This window comes from Gopherus flavomarginatus, chromosome 5, assembly GCF_025201925.1.
Source record: "Gopherus flavomarginatus isolate rGopFla2 chromosome 5, rGopFla2.mat.asm, whole genome shotgun sequence".
NCBI lineage: Eukaryota > Metazoa > Chordata > Testudines > Testudinidae > Gopherus > Gopherus flavomarginatus.
Window position 1 is genome coordinate 59,846,351 of NC_066621.1, and position 20,628 is coordinate 59,866,978.

Sequence of the window (20,628 nt, forward strand, 5' to 3'; positions counted from 1 at the left end):
TGGAGAGCAATGGACACTGCTTACTAAAAACCTCCAGAGTCAGGAGCATGGTGCCCCACCTTCCAGGGCTAAAGCTGAAGCCTGAGGACTTGAGCCCTGGGCTGTGGGGCTCAGGTTACAGGCCCCCTGCCTCGGGCTATAACCCTTGGGCTTCAGCTTTGGTCCCCCCACCTGGGGTGGTGGGGCTTGGAGTTTGTCCCTCCCCCACCTGGGGCAGGCTAAGGCTTCGGTCCCCCCTCCTAGGGTTGTGTAATAAATTTTGTTGTCAGAAGGGAGTTGTGGTGCAATGAAGTTTGAGAACCTCTGGGTTAAGCAATTCTACATCTAGCTTTTCAGCTTCCAGTTATCTCACAAAAGGTGATGAAGTGGCTGTTCTTTTCCTTAGGGAGACATACTGGGTATATGCCTCCAGACACTCTTCCATCTTCTTGGTAACATTTCATTCTTCTACCAAGTGCCCCCCACGTGTCTCATAGATTTGGGCAACGGAGCAGCAAAGGAGGTCTTGATCCAAATCTGCCCTGTAAGGAGCAACATAATATTTCTATTCCTTTTGAAAATAAGACTGTTTCATTGAGTTCTTAGTGCCACTTAAAGTTTAAAAATCTTTCCAAAAGGGAAGTCTTCCCTCAGAGGTTCTAAAGGTAGTGGGAAAACTTGGGTGCAATTTCTGAAGCTAGGCCCAGAGAAAGATTCAGACTTCTGACCCCTTAAACATAAGTGGGGCTGATGGTCTTTCTTTTCACAGGGTCTTTTTGTAAAGAAACAGAATAAGACAAGAAAAGAACAGAGATACTTCTTTACTTTAAAAGGTCACAAACAAAAAAGTAATTAAAAAAAAAAAACCAATGAAGTATTTCTTCCTACATCAAAGAACATCCCTGTAATTTCTGCTCACCTGTCTAATAAAGACATGATTTAGATGGGAGAATTTCCTAACAAAGTGAAATTTGTGACTCCACCCATGAAAATTAATATTTGATGATGTCCTCCAAATATTCTGGTTATAAAATCCTTTAAAAGCCAAGTCAGACAAGATAAAGATTTAGAATTGGACGTTGTCTGCCTACCAAAGGAAGTGGAAGCCAACATCTCCTATGCAAAAATGGTGTTGGAGAGCTGGGACCAAAACTTGAATAATTTTATCCTCAAGGTATGAAAATTCCTTCACAGAAAGAAATTTGACTTAGTAACTTAAATCATGTTATCCATCACTCTAAACTCTACTGTTCAGGACTTCATGGGTGCTGGTATGGGGCCTCTGTTTCAACTGTCAAGGACAAATTAGTATGCTACAGTTCTAGTTGATCATTAGTAGCAGTGTACCTTCAGCTGAATGATACTCTCCCATTTCATCACCAGAATTTCTTCAGAGAGGAGGCCATACAGGGTGGCAGAGTAACTGGTTTCCAATAGCAAACTTGCTTGAGAGGCAAAATGTTGAAAACAATTTATTTTTCACTTTCTGAAGTCCCCTTATTAATTTTAGTTATACTTAGTAGTAGTAAACTTTTGTGAGTGCTAAGCCAGGTAGTTTCTTGGCACCAATATTTTCAGATAGTCTATGGGTGTGGTGTCTAACCTGTGGCTCCCAATGGCAACTATGTTAAGAAGAAAATTGATTCTGTGCCCCAGCCTCAACACAGAGCAACTTGGGGTCTGCTGTAACTTGGCACAGGTTGGCTTTGGTTCCCAAAAAAACATGTGGCAGCTGAGGAGAGCCAGGGCGCAGCATACTCCAACCCAGAATGAGACCTGATTTTCAGAAAGTGCTGAGTACCCATTCTAAAAATCAGGCCTCTTTGAGGTGTCTCTGGTTAAGGCACCCAAAAAATTTCTAGTCACTTGACCGTGATTTCATCTAAATTCAGGTTGATGTCTGCATGTTTATTAGAGAAATGATACATTGAAATCCTCAGCTAAACAATAAAAACATAACACATGAGAGAGAATCATGGGTATTAGTTGTCCAATGAGGCACCTTTTTGAGCCATTAGATTGGTTATTATATAGCTATTTTTCTGATGGCAGCAAGTTTAGTACGTAAAATTAGTGAGTTATTGGCTCAAAAGATTGGATTAATTTTGATGTCAGGTGTGTTCTGTTACTTATAATTGTGTTGCATATACAGAACCTTATTTTATATGGGTAAAGATAAAATAGCTCATTATCAGCAGCATTTTGAAAACAGAAACTTAAACCCAGCTGTGTATTTCAGTGATACTTTTCCCAAGGACACACTGATTTTAGACTTTAAAGGGACATTGTCAGAATAAAAATAATATTTAACAAAATATTCCCTCGCATTTGTTAATATTAATACCATACATAATTAAAATGAAATAATTTTAACAATATGATTTACTTTTTCCAATTAACCTGATTTGCTTACTTTTTGCATTTTCAGATTGGACAAGGAAAACAGATTAGTTAGTTTTGCTTTTGTTTATAATGGATTTCAAATCTATTTTATGTTCTAGTTCTTATTCACCAGTGCATTGTTCTTTTGGGTTGCAAATACTGCCGGGGAATATTTAGATCCAGTGTTTTCACTGAAATACTAATAATTTAACATCTGAACCCTAGCAGTTAATATTTGGTCATGTAAACCTTTTTTTTTTTAAATGTAAATCCTAATTGGACTGACTTGAACTGATATTTTAATATAGTATTTTTAAAATGTAAATTGGGAATTGCTTCTGTTACTGATTAATATTTAAAATAAAAGTTACGACTGTCTGCAATTGCATATACATTGTATTGTAATTTAGAAATAGAAGGCACTTTCAAGTAGAAAGTATGAAGCACAGCATCTGAATGTGTTCAGAGAAGCACTTCCTTTAGCAGCCTTCCCATGAATTTGGACAAGTGTTATAGCCTAACCCATTCACTTCCACTAGATTATTCACATTATTTCTGGACTCGCTTTTCACGTTAACTTTCTTTTCACTGTTTTTTTTTAATTATTATTCACTTATGTCATTATCATTTATTAGCTGAAAATAAATTAATTTCACAGGCTTCTGTGTTATGTTTCCTCCTGTCACCACAAAATTCTGTTGGCCAAAATTTTGCAGACTGAAGTGCAATGTTACTTTTAACTTTTGAATAATTGTTTATTTGTTGAGCCCTGGTTGTATTCTTAGCCCATATAAACCTAGAAAAAGACAGTTCTTGCCCTTAGGAATTGATAATCTAACTAGAACATAGATTGCACAGTCCAGATATGCAGGTGTAGAGGTTCAAGGTCTAAACTTCAAGCCAGAAATGCTTTTTTTTAAATTGTTTGTTTTTAATTATTTGAAGGGTTATTATTTAAAAGCTTCACAGAAGAAGTGTGTTTTAAGGAATGATTTGAATAAAGAGAAATAAAGTTGCTTGGTAGACCAGTCTGAGAGGAAATTCCAATTGCAGGAGCTGCATTGAAGAAGGCATGAAGACAAGAATGGGAGAAGGAAATGAATCTTACGGGACATTAGGGAGAGTAGATTGGAAGGAAGGCAAGCTTCAGGAGAAGAATCACCAAACACAATAAATGGCAGGGTGGACTGAGTCAAAAGACATCAACTAGAATTAACTCTTGTTATTTCGTATTTTGAAAATCTGATTTTTGTCTAATTGGTTATAAACGTCTTAAATGACTTCCATGTTGTTGTCATATTTGTTTTATCCTAGATTGTCTTACAAGGACATGGAACAAGAGTGACAGCTAAATCTCAGCCAAGTGGAGAGAAGGCTTTTCGCTGTGAATATGATGGCTGTGGAAAATTGTACACAACAGCTCACCATCTTAAGGTAATTGCAGAATGAGGGTCAGTGGATTGCAGGCATTCTTTGGTTATACAATTACATGGACAAAAATAATGGAAATGTACAAGAAGTCAGAGACGAGCATTCTTTTATCCTACGTTGAGTATACTGAAATCTCCATCAGTAGGATGTTCTAGATGTCCCAGTTCCTCCAACTGTCATGCTTAGTGTTCTGAGATGAGACCCTTTTTAGAAAGTTGAACAGGTAATGGACTTCAGAGTGGTAGCTGTGTTAGTCTGTATCAGAAAAACAATGAAGAGTCCTTGTGGCACCTTAGAGACTAACAAATCTATTTGGGCATAAGCTTTTGTGGGCTAGAACCCACTTCATCAGATGCATGGAGTGGAAAATACAGGAACAGGTATAAATACATGAAAAGTTGGGAATTGCCTTACCAAGTATGAGGTCAGTCTAATCAGACAGTTCAATTAACAGTAGGATACCAAGCCCACGAAAGCTTATGCCCAAATAAATTTGTTAGTCTCTAAGGTGCCACAGGTAATGGACTGTTATCAGTGGGCCAGCAAAATACATCCCACACTTTGGGAAATGCTGCCAGAAAACATGAATTAAACAAATGCATCACAGCTGAGAAATGGGAAGACCAGCAGGAAAAAAGGTTGAATGTAAAGGTTGTCCATCTTCTGATTGTCAAAGCAGGATGAATGCAGATGTGTAAGGTTCCTATATTGCAAGTATCAAAAAGTATGTCACTTTTTTCATCAAGATAGCAACCATCAGCAGTAGCCTAGAGATGCTACAATTAGAATTTAATTTCCATGTTTATATATGATGGGAAGCTCTTCTCTATCACTTGAATTCCCATATTGCTGTATTGTGATGTTTAATTCTTTAGAGTGATTAAATATTCAAAGTTGAAAAGTTGGAACAGCTCTTGTTTCTCTACTCACTCCCTGGTTCCCTTTCTCAATCCCGTGCTTAGCTCTGGTACATGGAACAGGTAGAGAAGTACAGATGACAACTAGGTTAGTCACTTGGAGATGAGGGAGGGTGCAACCTTGCCAATGATAGTGCAGTCTAGAATCGGTCTCTCACTCCATGTGAATCTAATCCTGTGATGGTGTCCTGGCTAGATGTCTCGTTCAGCAGGGGGAGGATCACTGGGAGGCCTCATAGGGATTGAGGGAAGATTGGACTGTAGGGTTGCCAACTTTTTTATCGCACAAAACCAAACACCGTTGCCCCACCCCCTTCCCTGAAGCTCTGCCCCTACCTCTTCACTGAAGCCCTGCCCCCTGCTCACTCCATCCTCCCTTCCTACGTCACTCGCTCTCCTGCATCCTCACTCACTTTCACTGGGCTGGGGCCTAAGATTGGGGTATGGGAGGGGGTGAGGGCTCCAGCTGGGGTGCGGGCTCTGGGGTAGGGCCAGAAATGAGGGTTTCAGGGTGCAGGAGGGGGCTCAGGGCTGGGGTAGGGTATTGGGGTGCAGGAGAGGGTGCGGGCTCCGCCTGGGGCTGTGGGCTCTGGGGTGGGGCTGGGGATGAGAGGTTTGGGGTACAGAAGGGGGTGTGGAGTGGGGGCTCTGGCAGGGGAGGAGGTTCTGACCTGGGGCAGAGGGTTGGGGTGCAGGCGGGTGTGAGGCTGTAGCCAGGTAGTGTGGCCAGTGGGAGCTGCAGAGCCGGTATTCAGGGCAAGGGCAGCGCACAGAGCCCCTGTGGCTGACCCTGCGCCTAGGAGCCAGACATGCCAGCTGCTTTCGGGAGACACGCAGAGTCTAGGCATGCAGGGAGCCTGCCTTAGTCCCACTGTGCTGTTGAACGGACTTTTAATGGCCTGGTCAGCGGTGCTGACCGGAGCCACCAGGGTCCCTTTTCAACCAGGCATTCCAGTTGAAAAGCGACGCCTGGCAACCCTATTGGGGTGGAGTGTAGCCCTTGAGACAGACATGGACACAGCCAGACTATTGTCAATATTGCCAGTTCAGCTGTTCAGTGACCCTTTCAGTTGGCTATTCTGCATGTTTACAAAAATAGGACAAATCACCTGTTTCAGTAAAACTGATCAGGGTGTCAAGTCAGATCATGAAAACAGAGACATTACTACTTTTCCAGAACACATCATTATCCTATTTTTAAAAAATCTTTATTAATCTTTAATAAAAGAACACTTATTAAGCGTCAGAGGGGTAGCCGTGTTAGTCTGAATCTGTAAAAGCAGCAAAGAATCCTGTGGCGCCTTATAGACTAACAGACGTTTTGGAGCATGAGCTTTCGTGGGTGAATACCCACTTCCTCAGATGCATGCATGAAATTACATGTTTAGTCTCTCCTCTTAGAAGTCACTGCTTAATAAGTAAAAGCAGCAAAGAATCCTGTGGCGCCTTATAGACTAACAGACGTTTTGGAGCATGAGCTTTCGTGGGTGAATACCCACTTCCTCAGATGCATGCATGCATCTGAGGAAGTGGGTATTCACCCACGAAAGCTCATGCTCCAAAACGTCTGTTAGTCTATAAGGCGCCACAGGATTCTTTGCTGCTTTTACTTATTAAGCAGTGACTTCTAAGAGGAGAGACTAAACATGTAATTTTTGACAATGAAATAGTTTTTATATTCAAGAAAGCAAAATACTGTATTATATCAGTGTGGTGGATGTCTTTTAACAGGTGCATGAAAGGTCACACACAGGAGATCGACCATATCAGTGTGAACATCCTGGTTGTGGCAAAGCATTTGCAACAGGTAATGTTTTGTGGGAGTGTTTTCTCCTGTTTGCTAGTGCCTGTCTGTCTCCTTGTAAGACGTGTTTTTGTTAATGCAATTTTTAAACTGCTCTGCAAAAAGGCTAGATTTCAGTTCATTTATGAGAAGTGGGCATGTTTTCAGTTAATGTAGCTTAGTAAAAATGGAATGAGGCTTATGGAAAAGAGTGTTTTGAATGTTATTGAAGCAAAAATGTAATGAAACAAAGAGAAAAAAGAAAAAAAATATGTAATCTAGCATCCTATTATCAGTTTCTACACTATAGACAGAAAAATCTATTAATGTGGAATAAGTTTCATGAGTTAAATGAGGTGAAAATAAAAAGTCTCAACTTGCTGGCTGCAGACGAGGATATCTGAGCCTCTGATCCCCAGTTGAAAAGAATTTTGATAGGAGATACTCTGTTTCAAGTGATGTGATTGATCTGGTTCTTTTTCACAGTTATATCAAGCAGTGACATTTCTCATAAAATAAGTGAACTTTACAGCTCATACAGACTAGTCTATTTATGCATGACATTTCATTTAGTCCTGTAAAATGAAGTGATAAGATGAGTAAGTAAAATATGGAGGATAGTAAAACGAGCAGTGGCTGTTTCAAAACAATCTTGTCTTGGTTTTTGAACATGATTGTAATACACAGAAACAAAGAGATGGGGTTAAAAAAACCCTGAAACTTGAAAGATTAAGAAGATTGCACAAAGAACTCCTTCCATTGTAATATAGAAAGCCTGGTTTCTTTGTAGGCATACTAATATAAGCAATACTGGGCTGAAAGGCCAACACAGAAACAAGAGCACTTCATTAACTAAGCTAAATGTAGTTGCACTGTGTTTGTAAAACAATTTTAAGATTATAGTACAAGGGTGGCCAAATTTACTGACCCTCTGACCCACAAATGACAGTCTTCAGAAGTTTGAGAGCTGGGGCATACCTGCCAGAACTCGGGGCTTCAGCCCCGTGAGAAGCACCTGTTGGCTCAGGGCTTTAGCCTTGTGGGGAAGGGGGTTTCAGGCCTTCAGCCCCATGGGAGATGCCTCCCATTGCTTGGGGCTGAAGTCCTGCTGAAGCCCTGGCAGGTGTGCCCCATGGGGCTGAAGCCCTGAGATCCCCCTCCCCGCTGGGCAGAAGCCAGAGGTGATGTGTGGGGAGGGCACGTGGGGTCACGTGCCCCCCCATTTCCTTGCCCAATTTTTGCTAGGGTTTGCTGACCTCACTCAGTCTCATAGTGTTTCCGGGCCTCCTCCCTGCATGGCTGCTGCTGGAGCTGGCAAAATTGGGAGCTGTGACCATGGGGAGAGGCAGCAGCAAACAGCTAGGAACTGCAGGGAGTGCCACTGCTTTTGCTGCTGCCTGTCCCTACAGCTCCCAGCTGTTTGCAGCTGCCTCTCCATGCGGAGCTAACACCTGGCAGCTGCAAGGAGGGGCCACTGAGGGTTAGAGGGTGGGATGTACCTGGGGGTTGTGACTCAAGCTGTTGGGGAGGCTGAACCTTTACATTTTGTCCCCCCACTTTCAGCAGCCACCTATCATCTGGCAGAAGTCCCTCACCCCACTGCAGGGCAGAAGCCCTGAACTCTCTCTGCCAGTCTGGTAGGTGAGGAATATTGGGGGCTCCGCAAGCCACACTTTAACTATGCAAGAGCTGCATGTGGCTTGCGAGCCGCAGTTTGGCCACCCCTGCTGTATACCATTGCAACAGACAGAAGGACAAATATATTGCCTTTTTTCCTATTGATGTCTAAGCGTATTTTTGGTCAGTTATTGTAACAGTTGAGCCTGGCAAACCCTGCAGATGTTTAAATGCATCTTCAAGGATTAAATGACCTGGATTAAATAGTAGTAGCTTTTCTGAGTTGGATTCTGAGGCTGTGTTTGTGTTGTAGAAGTAAGAAAGAAAACAAGTTAGGGGATTGGCTAACTTGGCAGACTCACTTCCTGTTTTCAAATAGTGTTTTTTAATAAAAACTTCAACTTTTATGGCGATATAGCACCAGCACATTGTAAAGTTAAATCAGGAAGCACATTCTGAGAATCCATGGCCTCTGCTTAGTAGAAATGTGTATATCACTATGGGGCCGGGGAAGATGCATGTTAGTCTGTCTTCAGCAACTCTTTCTGAGTTCTTTGGTTCCACATTTTTCTAGGAGACTAGAGAGAGGATGCTCTCAGTGGAGTGTCCTCTGCTCAGAAACTAGCCCCCACCTTGTCACTTCACCAAACCCCCCATTTTGTTGTCCCTTCAAGGCACAGTGCAAGGCAGTCTATTTAGGGCCTAATCCAAAGCCCACTGAAGTGAATGGGAGTCTTCCCATTGAGTTCTGTGGCCTCTGGATCAGGCCCTCAAATTTCTCAGTGTTATTATTTATCACAGGATTATTGCTCTTGATATTTGCCTTTGAAGGGGAGATTGTCTGTGGTTATTGCATAATGTGTTTCTAAAAATGAAATAGCACCCGGAGGCTTGACTGGTGGGTGCAATTTTATAACTCAGAATAGTCGTTTGTAAAATAAGAAGCCAATAAATAAATGTGTGTGTCTGAATTCAGTAGGAGCAGGATTGGATTCTGTCTGAAACTATTACGATGGGAGTAGCTGCTAAGAGAGAGAAAGCACAGATTGTTCTGGACTCTTTTTTTTTTTTTTTTTTTTTTTAAATACAAGTTTGAGCAAAGGTTTGACCACTTTGGTATAATCACCAGGATTTGTCCCATTGTAAGGAAAAGAAAATTTTGAAAAAAGTACTTTTTTTTTCTTAAATAAAGTGAAAGAGGATTTCTAAAATGCAAGCAGTGCTCTGTTGCTCTGGTTATGTGACCAATGATGTGTTTGGAGAGTGAGATGAATAGAAGAACTGATTTTTGTTACTGATTTATCAGAGGACTTCATAACTGGACTGGTTAGCACAGTTTTTGTGACCAGATGCATTCTGAGTATTAGATATTTTTCTACTGCAGTATTGTAACATCTAAGATTTTGTTTGCCACTCCCCCCCCCCCCTTTTCGACTTTTAAAATTGTCTTCAAGGTTATGGATTAAAAAGCCACGTCCGAACCCATACTGGAGAGAAGCCCTATCGGTGTACAGAGGAGAACTGCACCAAGTCATTCAAGACTTCTGGGGACCTGCAGAAACATATCAGAACCCACACAGGTACAAGGAGTCTTTACAACGGTCACGCTCTCTCTCTCTCTCTCTGCTTTCCTGGTTCTTTGTTTTAAATTAAAATCTATTTAGATAGACCCACTATAGAAGGAATTTAACCCTTCGCTTATTGAGTGACTTGTACTTGTGAAATCAGAGTAAGTATACTGTTCCTTAGTGCACAATTGCTCTCAAAAAGTCCCCTTTGGAACCTACTTGACAAAACAGTGTTTTAGCATTGCAAACACCATTGCAAGTTTTTAGCACAATAATAATGCTCCTCATCTCAACATACAGTTGTTTTTGGAACAGTGCTTAGGCCTTCACACTGCTATTGCAGTTGCACTATCTTTGAACCAGGTGCATCACCATTGCATCTTACGCTGACTGAGTCAGTCTGCACCTTTGCAGTGCCACTGTGGATAAAAAGTACTAGAATTGCAGCTGCAGCAGAGCAATTACTCCTCCCAGTGCCAGCTGTCAGTGCTGCTACTCATCTTCCAGCGACAGTTTTGTCATTTCGGAGCTAGCTGTCAAATATCTTGCCTACCAGCTGTGTGCAGGACCAAGAACTGTGGTACTCAGCTTGTCTTGGCTCTTCCTGTTTTTCTAACAACATCAGAGCAGCAGGGAAGGACATGCAAAAAACCAGCAAAAATACTTTTTATTAAAACTTTTCAGTTGTGTAAAAAATAAAATCTTTTGGTGTGTCCCATGCAGAGGTGGATCACTTGAAAAATAAAAAGAACAAAAATCCGTTATTAGCAGCAGCTATATCCATGGAAGCGCTATATGCACACAGCATCCACTTACTATAAAAGTTGTTGTATTGACAGTCGTACATCTATGGAATGTCACCTTCACTCCTGAGATCTGAAAAAGGGACATAAATTTAAAAATACACAGCCAGGATTACAACCTAACCCCTACTCAGTCTCTAATGCCACTAAATACCTCAGGACAGTGCTCCAGCACCTCCTTGTTCTTCCCCCCCCATCCCCCAACCAAATACCCTTGAAGAGAGATAGAAGAGTTAGCCCCCAGTTTAGTAGATGGGGTGGAATAGTGGGGAGCTTGTTGGACCACATGGAGGACGTCCTTCCTCCAGACCCTGGCCTTGACCTCACATCTCTGGATTTTAGAGGTTAAAAAAGGGAGCAGGAAGGAAATCCTTAGTTGTATTTCAGATCCAGAAAAGAGAATCAAAACCACAGGCAAACAACAATTATAAAAACTACTAAAATAATAAAATCATTCCGTCTTCCTGGACTGCCAGATCCAAAGTCAATCTGCCAGTGGGCCAAGGGACACTTGTGATTCTTCACAGTGGTATTTGTATGAGGGCATACCAATGTTCATCACCACCTCCCCCCAGCTCATATGCAAATCTTTGTTGAGAACTGAACCATATTAATGTAGTCATTACACAGTGCAGACAAATACACATTTAGATACCATAGATTAGGGCTCTCTAAATTTTTAATAGGATGGACCTCGTCTTAATAGAAAAATTGTCCGGTGGACTGCCCCCCTCTCGTTTTTGCAATCACATATATTTGACAATTACAGCATTTGCATACATAGAAAAGTCATATTAGTAAAGAATGTTATGTATTTTAATGCAATTTAACATCTGCAACTAAGGAGTTGAGCTAGCCCCATGTAACCAGCCAGCTCTTCACAGACCACCAGCAAGTCTTTCACAGTCTATCGATGGTCCATGGACCATAGTTTGGGAACCTCTGCCACAGACATTGGATGCTGCACCAGGAATTATGAATAGATGCAACAGTCCACAGGCTCAGCAGTAGCTGCAGTGAGTTCTGTTTGTGGATAAACAGAGTGATGCACACAAAACAGAATGACTAATGTGGATGCACTGAACCAGTGCAAGTTGCACAGTGTAGTTCTCTTCTGTAGACAATGCCAGAGTCCCTCAACCCTGATTGGCATTATGAACGAAAGCTGATATTGATCAGTGCAAGATCTGCTGCTAACAACAAAAAACACAGGCCCTCATCAGTGATGAGGCACCTGACATAGTCTACATCACCAAAACTGAGAAGGATGACCCACACGCCCTGGGTCGGTGCACTTTATTCCCCAGGTTTCTCCATGTATCACAGACCTAGATAGCACAAGAAGGCAGGTAGTACTGCATTCATCTTTTCTGCAAACCTGAAATGCAAGAGATGTGCCTCAGGTAAGGCCACTTCATTTGAAATCATTCATCTCACAGTAGAAACCAGAGGCAAAGCTAACATAGATTTTATGCCTACTTACAGACCATCACAGACTAAAGGGTTCACAAGAGAGTTCACTGATACTTTGCCGGAGATGACAGAGAGATACTCCAGACTTGTCATTCTGGGAGATTTCAACAAGGCCACTGATAGAAAAGCCCAGAAACTCATCTCCTCACTTCCCTCCCGAAGATGTTCACAGGTCATTTCTGGTTCCATCGACAAATCCAGTCACATCCTGGACCTGACCTTCAGGCTGTGTCAGGTTAGAGAACATCACAACCTACCCACTATTTTGGACTGATTGTTGTATCATTAGGGCAGTGGTCTCAGACTTTCGATTGCCCACCCAACAAGAAAGACTAGTGATCTTGATTCAACCACGAAGACTCTTGGACTCCAACAAATTCCATAGCCTTCTAAAGGACAACAGTACCCCACCTGCAGAATGAGGAGTTGAGGACCTGGTGAGGCATTGCTATTCCACAGTGGTCTCAGCCACTGCTGTGCTGGCCCCCAGTTGATCCCCTTCTCCCCATCACCCATACAGATCTTGGTTTTCTGACACTCTGTTCTGGATGAAGGGAGAAGGGGTGGAAACTTGAGTGCCGATAGTGGAAAACAGAGGCTGATTCAGATAGCATGAAAAAAAAAATTCCTCAAAGCCTATGCTGTGGCTTTTACAGGCCAAGACCTGTGTTGAAGCTGCTAAATCTCACCCCAAAGAGCTATCCATTGTGGTAAACCTCTTCATCAGTCCTGAATGCCAACCTGCAACAGAGCCAAGCACCAAACACTGCAAAGATTGCCACTTTGCTGAAAAGATTATGGATGGATCTGCTCCGCCTCCACTCACCAACCAACATCCCACCTGCATTTCCGGAGTTCAGTACATTCACTGAAGACGTTTTGTATACCCTAAAGGAGACTTGACGCAAGACTTGTGACTCTCACTCATTCCCTTTTTGCTTGTGAAAGAGAGTTGTGAACAATGGGTGCCACTCCTGACTGAAATAGCGAATGCCTCATCTGAAGAAGGAATCTTGCTCCTTCAAACACCCAATAGTTTGAGAAACACCTGAAGAAACCCACTCTGGGTACTTAAGTCTTAGTCAATTACCATCCTGCATCAAACCTCCCATTCTTAAGTTCAAACAAGAGCTAGCAAAAGGCTGACCATGGTCATTTAACTGTCTCTAACATTCTGACCCAGCACAGTCTATATTCAGGGCAGGACACAGAACCAAAACTGCTTTATTGGCACTGATGGATGATCTCCTCCTTTCAATGGATGGGCATCCATTCTCATCCTGCTGGACCTTTCTGCAGTATTTGATGCTGTTGACCATGAGATTCTGCTGTCTCACCTGAGAGGGGTGACATGGGTCCAGGATAAGGCACTAAAATGGCTTGAGTCCTCCCTAGAAGGATGTTCCCAGTGAGAAGTGTTGGGAAACTGCAGCTCTGTGACTAGACCCTCACTTGCAGAGTTCCTTCCACAAGGATCAATTTACTCTCTGGTACTTTTCAACATCTACATGCAACTAATAGGTGAACTGGTTAGATGACATAGACTCAAGTGCCAACAATATGCAGACGATACACATTTCTACCTATCCTTTACCACATACAATCACACTACTTCTACCAAGATGGCCCAGTGGTTGGATGAGATCAGTTCTTGGATGAAGAACAGTTGGCTGAAGCTGAATCTGTGAAGACAGAGGTGATGCCAGCGGGCAGAGGGGAGTATTTTGAAGAGCTAATAACCATGGTGTAGTCTCCATGGGTTGAAGATGGACATCCACAATTGGTCAGTTTAGTCTGTAGTGTAGGAGTACTCTTCGCTCCCTCACTGATGCTGAATTCTGACATAGCAGCATCCAAGAGTAATGCTTTCTACCATCTCCGTCTGGCTAGGAAACTTCATCCCATCCTGGCCGACTAAGACCTAGCCTCAGTTGTTCATGCTTTCCTCTCTTGTCTGGAGTACAGCAATCCAATATATCTAGGCAGGAACCCTTCAGCACTTAGAAAACTCCAGTTAGTACCGAATGCTATAGCGCATCTCCTCAAAATCACAGGCTACCTGGAACATCTCAGACCTGTCCTTGACTCTCTATATTGGCTTCACATAGAATCTTGAATCAAGTTCAAGGTCTTCAAAGCATTCCATGGCTTGGGTCCAGGTTACCCAAAAGATCTCCTAAAGCTCTGGGATGAAGACTGTAATGGACAACTCTGCTCCTTTGGCCCAGTGGAGCTCTCAACAGTAAGAGTAAAGCTCGTCTGTGTGTGAGACAGAATTTTCTCCCAGGGTGATCCAGGACTGTGGAATGAACTCCCCCAGAAACTAAGGATGATCACAAATCTCACCAATCCACTCCCAAGTCCAAGGCACATTTTTTTGACTTTGCCTTCTCTAATATAAACACATAGCACCAGGTATATTTTTTTTAAAAATAAATAAAGACACACATTATCTAAACAGGACACTTCACTGCAGGTGCTTCTCCCCTGAGGGGAGGAGAAGAGAACAAACAACATGTGACAGATTTGTAGCCATGTGGCTTAATGCACTACTGAAAGGTGTTCTGATACTACGGTGATGAGCGCTGTATAAAAACCTATATAGAAAGGAACCCTCCCTATAAATATTTAACCTTTTCTTTTCCTTCTCCCTGATGAGACTCATAGACTTTACAGTCAAGAGGGACCATTATGATAATCTATTCTGACCTCTGCACATCACAGACCACAGAACCTTACCCCACCAACTGCTGTAATATACCCATAATCTCTGTCTGAGTTACTGAAGTCTTACTGCAACTCACTCCCCAAACTACCTCAACCTGATTCTCCCTCTTCCTCATTGTCAGTTCTCCCCTAGGCCCACTGATTGCTGCCAGACTGGTTTCTCCACTTACACAGGGGTCTTCCCTGACCTCTCTGGTCTGGTTGAAAACTAGTAGTTGTGAGATGGTCAGCTGGAAGGGCATATCTCCAGGAATTAATAATGGTTTCTGATTGTGGGGAGGAGAGCAGGTCAGGTCTTGCTCTAGAAAACAGTTCTGACCTGCTTTATGTTTCTGTTACTGTTACTGTAGCCCTCTTTAAACTAGACTAACAGAGACTAGCTAACCCAGCAGACCCTGCGCTCTGCCTTTGAAATAGCCATTTCCAGCCACCTGGAAAGGGGTCTGTTTTCTAACAGTTAAATTAGAAACACAAAGGGCTGGGTTCACAAACAGGTTGTCTGACATTCCTGTAGGCATTCTTTACATTTACACTGAAAAAACTGACTTTAAGAAAACACTGTTGCTGGGCTGGTCTGGCTCCAACTTCGCTCTTTTCTACCTGTAATGTGATGTGCTGTGTTCAAGGAAGAATTGTAGAAACCATAGCAACACTACATTGCGAAATGCACATTTAAAACACACACATATATCCTTTTGGCAGGAAACTGACACACTTTTCTAGAACTGCTCCTTTAAAGAATTACTTACAGTTTCCTCTGCCAAAGAACTAACTGCTCTGAAGGTTCCTGGGGGTTAACGTCTGTGTCAGGGCTCTTTTTTTATTTCTGTCTTACAATAATGATGTAAGACAGAAATAATGATGGTACCATTAAATTAACTATTTTAATTTATTTTAAATTAAATTAAATTAACTATTTTAATTTATTGGTAGCCTCCCCCATCCCACCCTTCCTCAGCCTGTGGGGAGGCTACCAATATAAATAATTTATTACATGATTTAAAAAAAAAAATCAACGTGGCCAATTCAATCAAGGTGGAAGTGGCCTATTCTGAACAGTTGACAAGAAAAGGTGAATTAGCACTGACCTCCCCACTTGGTCAGGCAACTCCCATCTTTTCATGTGCTGTAATATATATACTGCCTACTGTATTTTTCACTCCATGCCTCTGATGAAGTGGGTTTTAGCCCATGAAAGCTTATGCCCAAATATATTTGTTAGTCTCTGAGGTGCCACAAGGACTCTTCGTTGTTTTTGCTGATACAGGCTAACACGGCTACCCCTCTGAAACCTATTCTAAGGTGCCATGTTTAAACTTCTATTACATGAAATAGATTTGTTTAAAAAAAAAAATAAAGGCAGCCATGTCTGTAATGAATTTGCTTTGGTATTTTGAAGAAATAAACTAAAATGTCAGAGGTATTTATCTTTAGAAAGTTGTTTCTGCCCATGCAGAGAAATCATTTTTATTAAAGAGTTTTGACTATGAAAAAGCTTTAAATTAAAAAAAAATCCAATTATATGCTAAATCACTAAAACATTTTTGACACTTCATCAATTTCAGCTTATAAATGTACAAATTGTATAATATGCTTACATTTGATAATTTTTTAAAATAGTTTAAATGTATATTTACATATTAAAGAGCATTGAATGGGTAGGAGTCCTTAAAAGCTATTGAATAAATGATACACATTTGTAACACCTTATAAATAGTTACAGTTTGAGAATTTTGCTGAAAGACTCTATAATTTCCCCAGTTTCCGCTAAGTATTTAGTAACAATGATTCAGCTAGTCTCAGCAGAAGATTTGCTAATTCAATATGTTCCTGATGTTTGTGTTCAAGCCACAGAATGTATTTGCATAAAATACTTTTTCCCAATATGATCATGAGCTGTGGAAGAGACTCCTTGTGTTGTAAGGGCCAAAGATTCTAAATATTTTTGTATTCTAAATCTATCACTTTGATGCTGGTTGCAAAATGGAGAAGGATTATAGGCAGAGCAATTTTAAGAAAATATTAACATTTTTTTTTAAATACCAGTAAGCAGTTGGCAGTATGTCTCTAATAAAAATATATATATTCCAAATGAAAGACTGAACCCCATTCTCTATTGTGCAGGTACATGCTAGAGTAATTGAATTCTGCATATCTAAACTGCCCCTGTTGTTCAGTAGAATATTATTGACTTCCTGTTTTAAACTGATGTATGGTAGTGCTACGTGCTGTTATATAGCTACCATATTTACCCATAGAGGTGGCTACATATTAGTGATGGACTATCCATGCTTATAGTTTGTATACTTATTTTAAGGACCCAGGTCTGCAATCCTTATCCGAGAAGTCCCTTTTTACACAAGTAGTCCCAGTGGTTGTCAGGATTTGGTGCTAAATTTATAAAACATTTTTGGTTGTTTCAAGATGAAGATTTCCATAAAAATGTAGGATCATTTTCTTGGAACACCCACAATACTTAGTAGGATCAAGCCCTAAAATGTTAAAACATTTTCTTAGGGATTTATGTGGTTCAATTGGGCACACTTAGTTGAGCTCCATAATAACAAAAATAAATTAAAATAGTTAATTTCATGGTACCATATTGGTTAAAAAAATAATATAAAGCAGTTCTAAATAAATCTTGTAAAATGGACACAAAACATATCAATATTTAACTGTTGAGGGCATAGCTGCAGTTCTCTGCAAATCCTTCATACAGCAGGATATTGTGTTGTCAATATACTGTTTATCAAAAGAATGTTTTGAAAAATGTGTACAACCAAACCCTAACCCCTTCGCGTGATGTTTACTTTATTAGCAAAGGCCCTAATCCTGCAATTTTCATCCACGTGGGTAAAACCCCTGGGCCCATGTGACTCCTAGTGGTAATTTGGATCCACCCAGGCAGATGTGATTACAAGATCAGGACCAAAGATGGTAAAAACCAAAATAAAACTCTGTTCAAACCTTCTCCCAGACATGGCATCTTCTAGGGGTCAGCCCACGTTCTAAATCCTCTTTTTTTTTTTTTTTTTTTTTTTTTTTTTTTTTTTTTTTAAATATAGGTGAGGTTACAAATCACTTCCCTCAGTAATTCAGCAGAACCAGCTTAACTATTTTCCCAGCAGGACCAATACCTGCTGACAGAGTGGAGTGTTTCAGGCAAAGACTGCCAGCCTCTTACATATTTCAGTATAAATTTATTTCTTTCCTTCCTATAGTATTTAGGACACAGTTTTGGTTCTTAAATAGCAAATCATTATAAAAAAGAACACAATTTTTAAATGCTTTCATTATGATTGACTAAGGGAATGAATTGCTTTGTGCTACAACTCTTCAAAATCAACTTATGCTGCATGTAAAAGTTCACATATTAGAAGTTTAAATTAATGTTGTGAAATAAATTAATCAACATTGCTCACTTTATTTCTATAAAATGCTGGTCTTCTCTGTGTCTTCCACAATATTTGCACATCATTGTGTTGTCATGCATTTATACAGTCCTTAATAGTAGAAAAATTATATTCTTCAAGTATGTATCAGTGTGAATCCCACTGTACGTATTCATGCACCAGGTGTGTGAGAAACCAGAATTTCTTTGAATAATAGTGTCTGTCGGGGGCCACCCATGCCCTCTGTGCTTCCTCATGCCCCCATATGAGGGCATAAAGGGCAGTGTGGCTGCAATCCTCCCTCAGTTCCTTCTTACCACCCATAGCAAAAAGATAGAACCTGGCAGTGTCTGACCTGCTAATTTTAGCTTTGGCTAAACCTTCTTGAAGATCCTCTAAATATAATATCTAATATTTCAGAAGTTTTCTGACTACTTTGATTTTTCAACTGCATTGATAATTTAGGTCTATCTTGACTTAACAGCTAAAATCCTCCCTCACCTCCCAGCACTCCCTGTACAATATTTCTTAACATGGCAGTCTCAAAAATTGCAGGCTTTAAGCCGTGTCCATCCTGCAGTTGACTAATTTCCTTAAAAGGAAGTGCCTCATCTGTCTAGGAGAGTCACACATAATGACAGATGCTCAGTGGGCCTGTCATTCTCTGCTGGGATGCATAAGACACAGGATGTGAGGCTGAAACTTCTGGAATGATCCATGAAGGTCTCCTTGAACCTTGAGGAGATAAGCTCCAAGGTATCCTGCTAATGGACAAGCCATTGTTTATCCAGCACCCTATCTACCAGACAAGTTACACCGAATACCAATGCAGAGAAAATGGAGCTGAGAATGGGCCAGGCACTAGCACTAAAGCTGATCCTAACATCCCTTGCGTTGAATTGGGCACTAACACCTCCATTGTCGATGTCTGATGCCAAAAGGGACTGCTCCAGGTAGAGCTTGGACGTAAGGACAGACGTTGCAAATCCTTTGGAGGGAAATCCACCAGGCCCTGCTCAGTTTCAAGGGCTAGAGAGAAGGAGTATCCTAAAGTGCAGAAGACTTTGTCAGCACTGATCTTGGCTCCAGTGGTGCTCCCTTTGGTGATGATGTCAAACACAGAATAAGCCTGGGGAGAACTAGAACAGTCATTGGTGCCAAAGGACCTGCTAGTGCCGGTACAGACTCTGGAACTGAGAGCACCACACACTTCAGCAGCATCCTGGAGGAAATCTAATCCTCACCATCGGCAGAGCAAACGTTCTCCCTATCTTCAAGTAGAAAATCTTCTCCAGGGAGATCACTGGTCAACACCATGGAAAGGTCTGTCAGCTTTCCCTTCAGGCCTGCACCACCACTGATTCATAAGGAAGGGCACTGGACTAGCCAGCACCTGGTGAACAAACTGTACTTGTTATGCTGCCATGGCCTAAACAGGCCCACCAGCCAGTCTTTGAAACATGGGCTTTGAATTGTGAGGGAACTGATAGAGGCTGATGGCTCTCCTGCCCTTTATGCCCTTGTATGGGAACATGAGGCAGCACAGGATATATGCATTGTCCCGAAGGACACTGTTCAAAGAAATTCCAGCTCTGCATGCATAGGCACATGTGAAACCAACAGTGGGATCCACACTGATTATAGTATCTTGAAAAACCATAGTTACTGGAGAGGAAATAATCATTCTTTCCTTGCACCAGATGATCTGTCTTGAAATGTTTTCTATGTGAGGTTTTCTTTCACAGTAAGACTGGGCTAAAATATGACCTATAAGAAATACATGAGAAATCATTAATCGGGCATTTTAGAATCCTAAATTTAATCTAAATCCAGTTACTTATTTTTGTAGTGGTTTATTACTTTACTTATATACATTTCTATATTTGTTCCAGGTGAAAGACCATTCAAATGTCCCTTTGAAGGCTGTGGAAGGTCATTCACAACATCCAATATTAGAAAAGTTCACATCAGGACACATACTGGTGAGAGACCCTATTACTGTACAGAACCAGGATGTGGGAGAGCATTTGCCAGTGCAACCAATTACAAGAACCATGTGAGAATACATACAGGTACGTGAGTGACATTTTGTTTGAAGAGCAATTTGCTTTTTAGCTGCTGTGATTTTCTCCTTGGTGGACCGATTATTGCTGCACATCAGAACTGGGATAGAAAGTTTCTTATAGTGATGTGTCATGGTTTTTGTTATTTTATTTAACCCTTTTCTCCCCTTTGACCAGCCACAAATGGTCACTGTAGGGTCTATCATGGAGCCATTATTCCATCAATGGGGGACCCCTGTGATTGACTGGTTTGCCCCAGAAGACAACACCAAATGACCAGACTTCTGCTTAAGTGGAGGTGTGATTTTTCTCATCCTGCTCTTAACACAGTTGTACCTAGGGCCTAATCCAAAGATTTCCATTGATTTCCATAGAATCCTAGAATATCAAGGTTGGAAGGGACCTCAGGAGGTCATGTAGTCCAACCCCCTGCTCAAAGCAGGACCAATCCCCAACTAAATCATCCCAGCCAGGGCTTCCAAAGGACTTTGGC

The 20,628-nt window shown here is 41.4% G+C and overlaps 1 protein-coding gene across 5 annotated transcripts in view; it reads left to right on the plus strand.

Annotated features, from left to right (window-relative positions):
* The window catches only part of ZNF143 (zinc finger protein 143), an 87,658-nt gene that overhangs the window by 49,788 nt on the left and 17,242 nt on the right, over positions 1-20,628 (plus strand). For all 5 annotated transcript variants that reach the window (XM_050955068.1, XM_050955067.1, XM_050955066.1 and 2 more), the window contains 4 exons: positions 3,676-3,795; positions 6,441-6,516; positions 9,564-9,689; positions 19,965-20,144. In XM_050955068.1, coding sequence (XP_050811025.1) covers positions 3,676-3,795; positions 6,441-6,516; positions 9,564-9,689; positions 19,965-20,144 — 502 coding nt within the window. The remainder of the gene's footprint in view (positions 1-3,675; positions 3,796-6,440; positions 6,517-9,563; positions 9,690-19,964; positions 20,145-20,628) is intronic.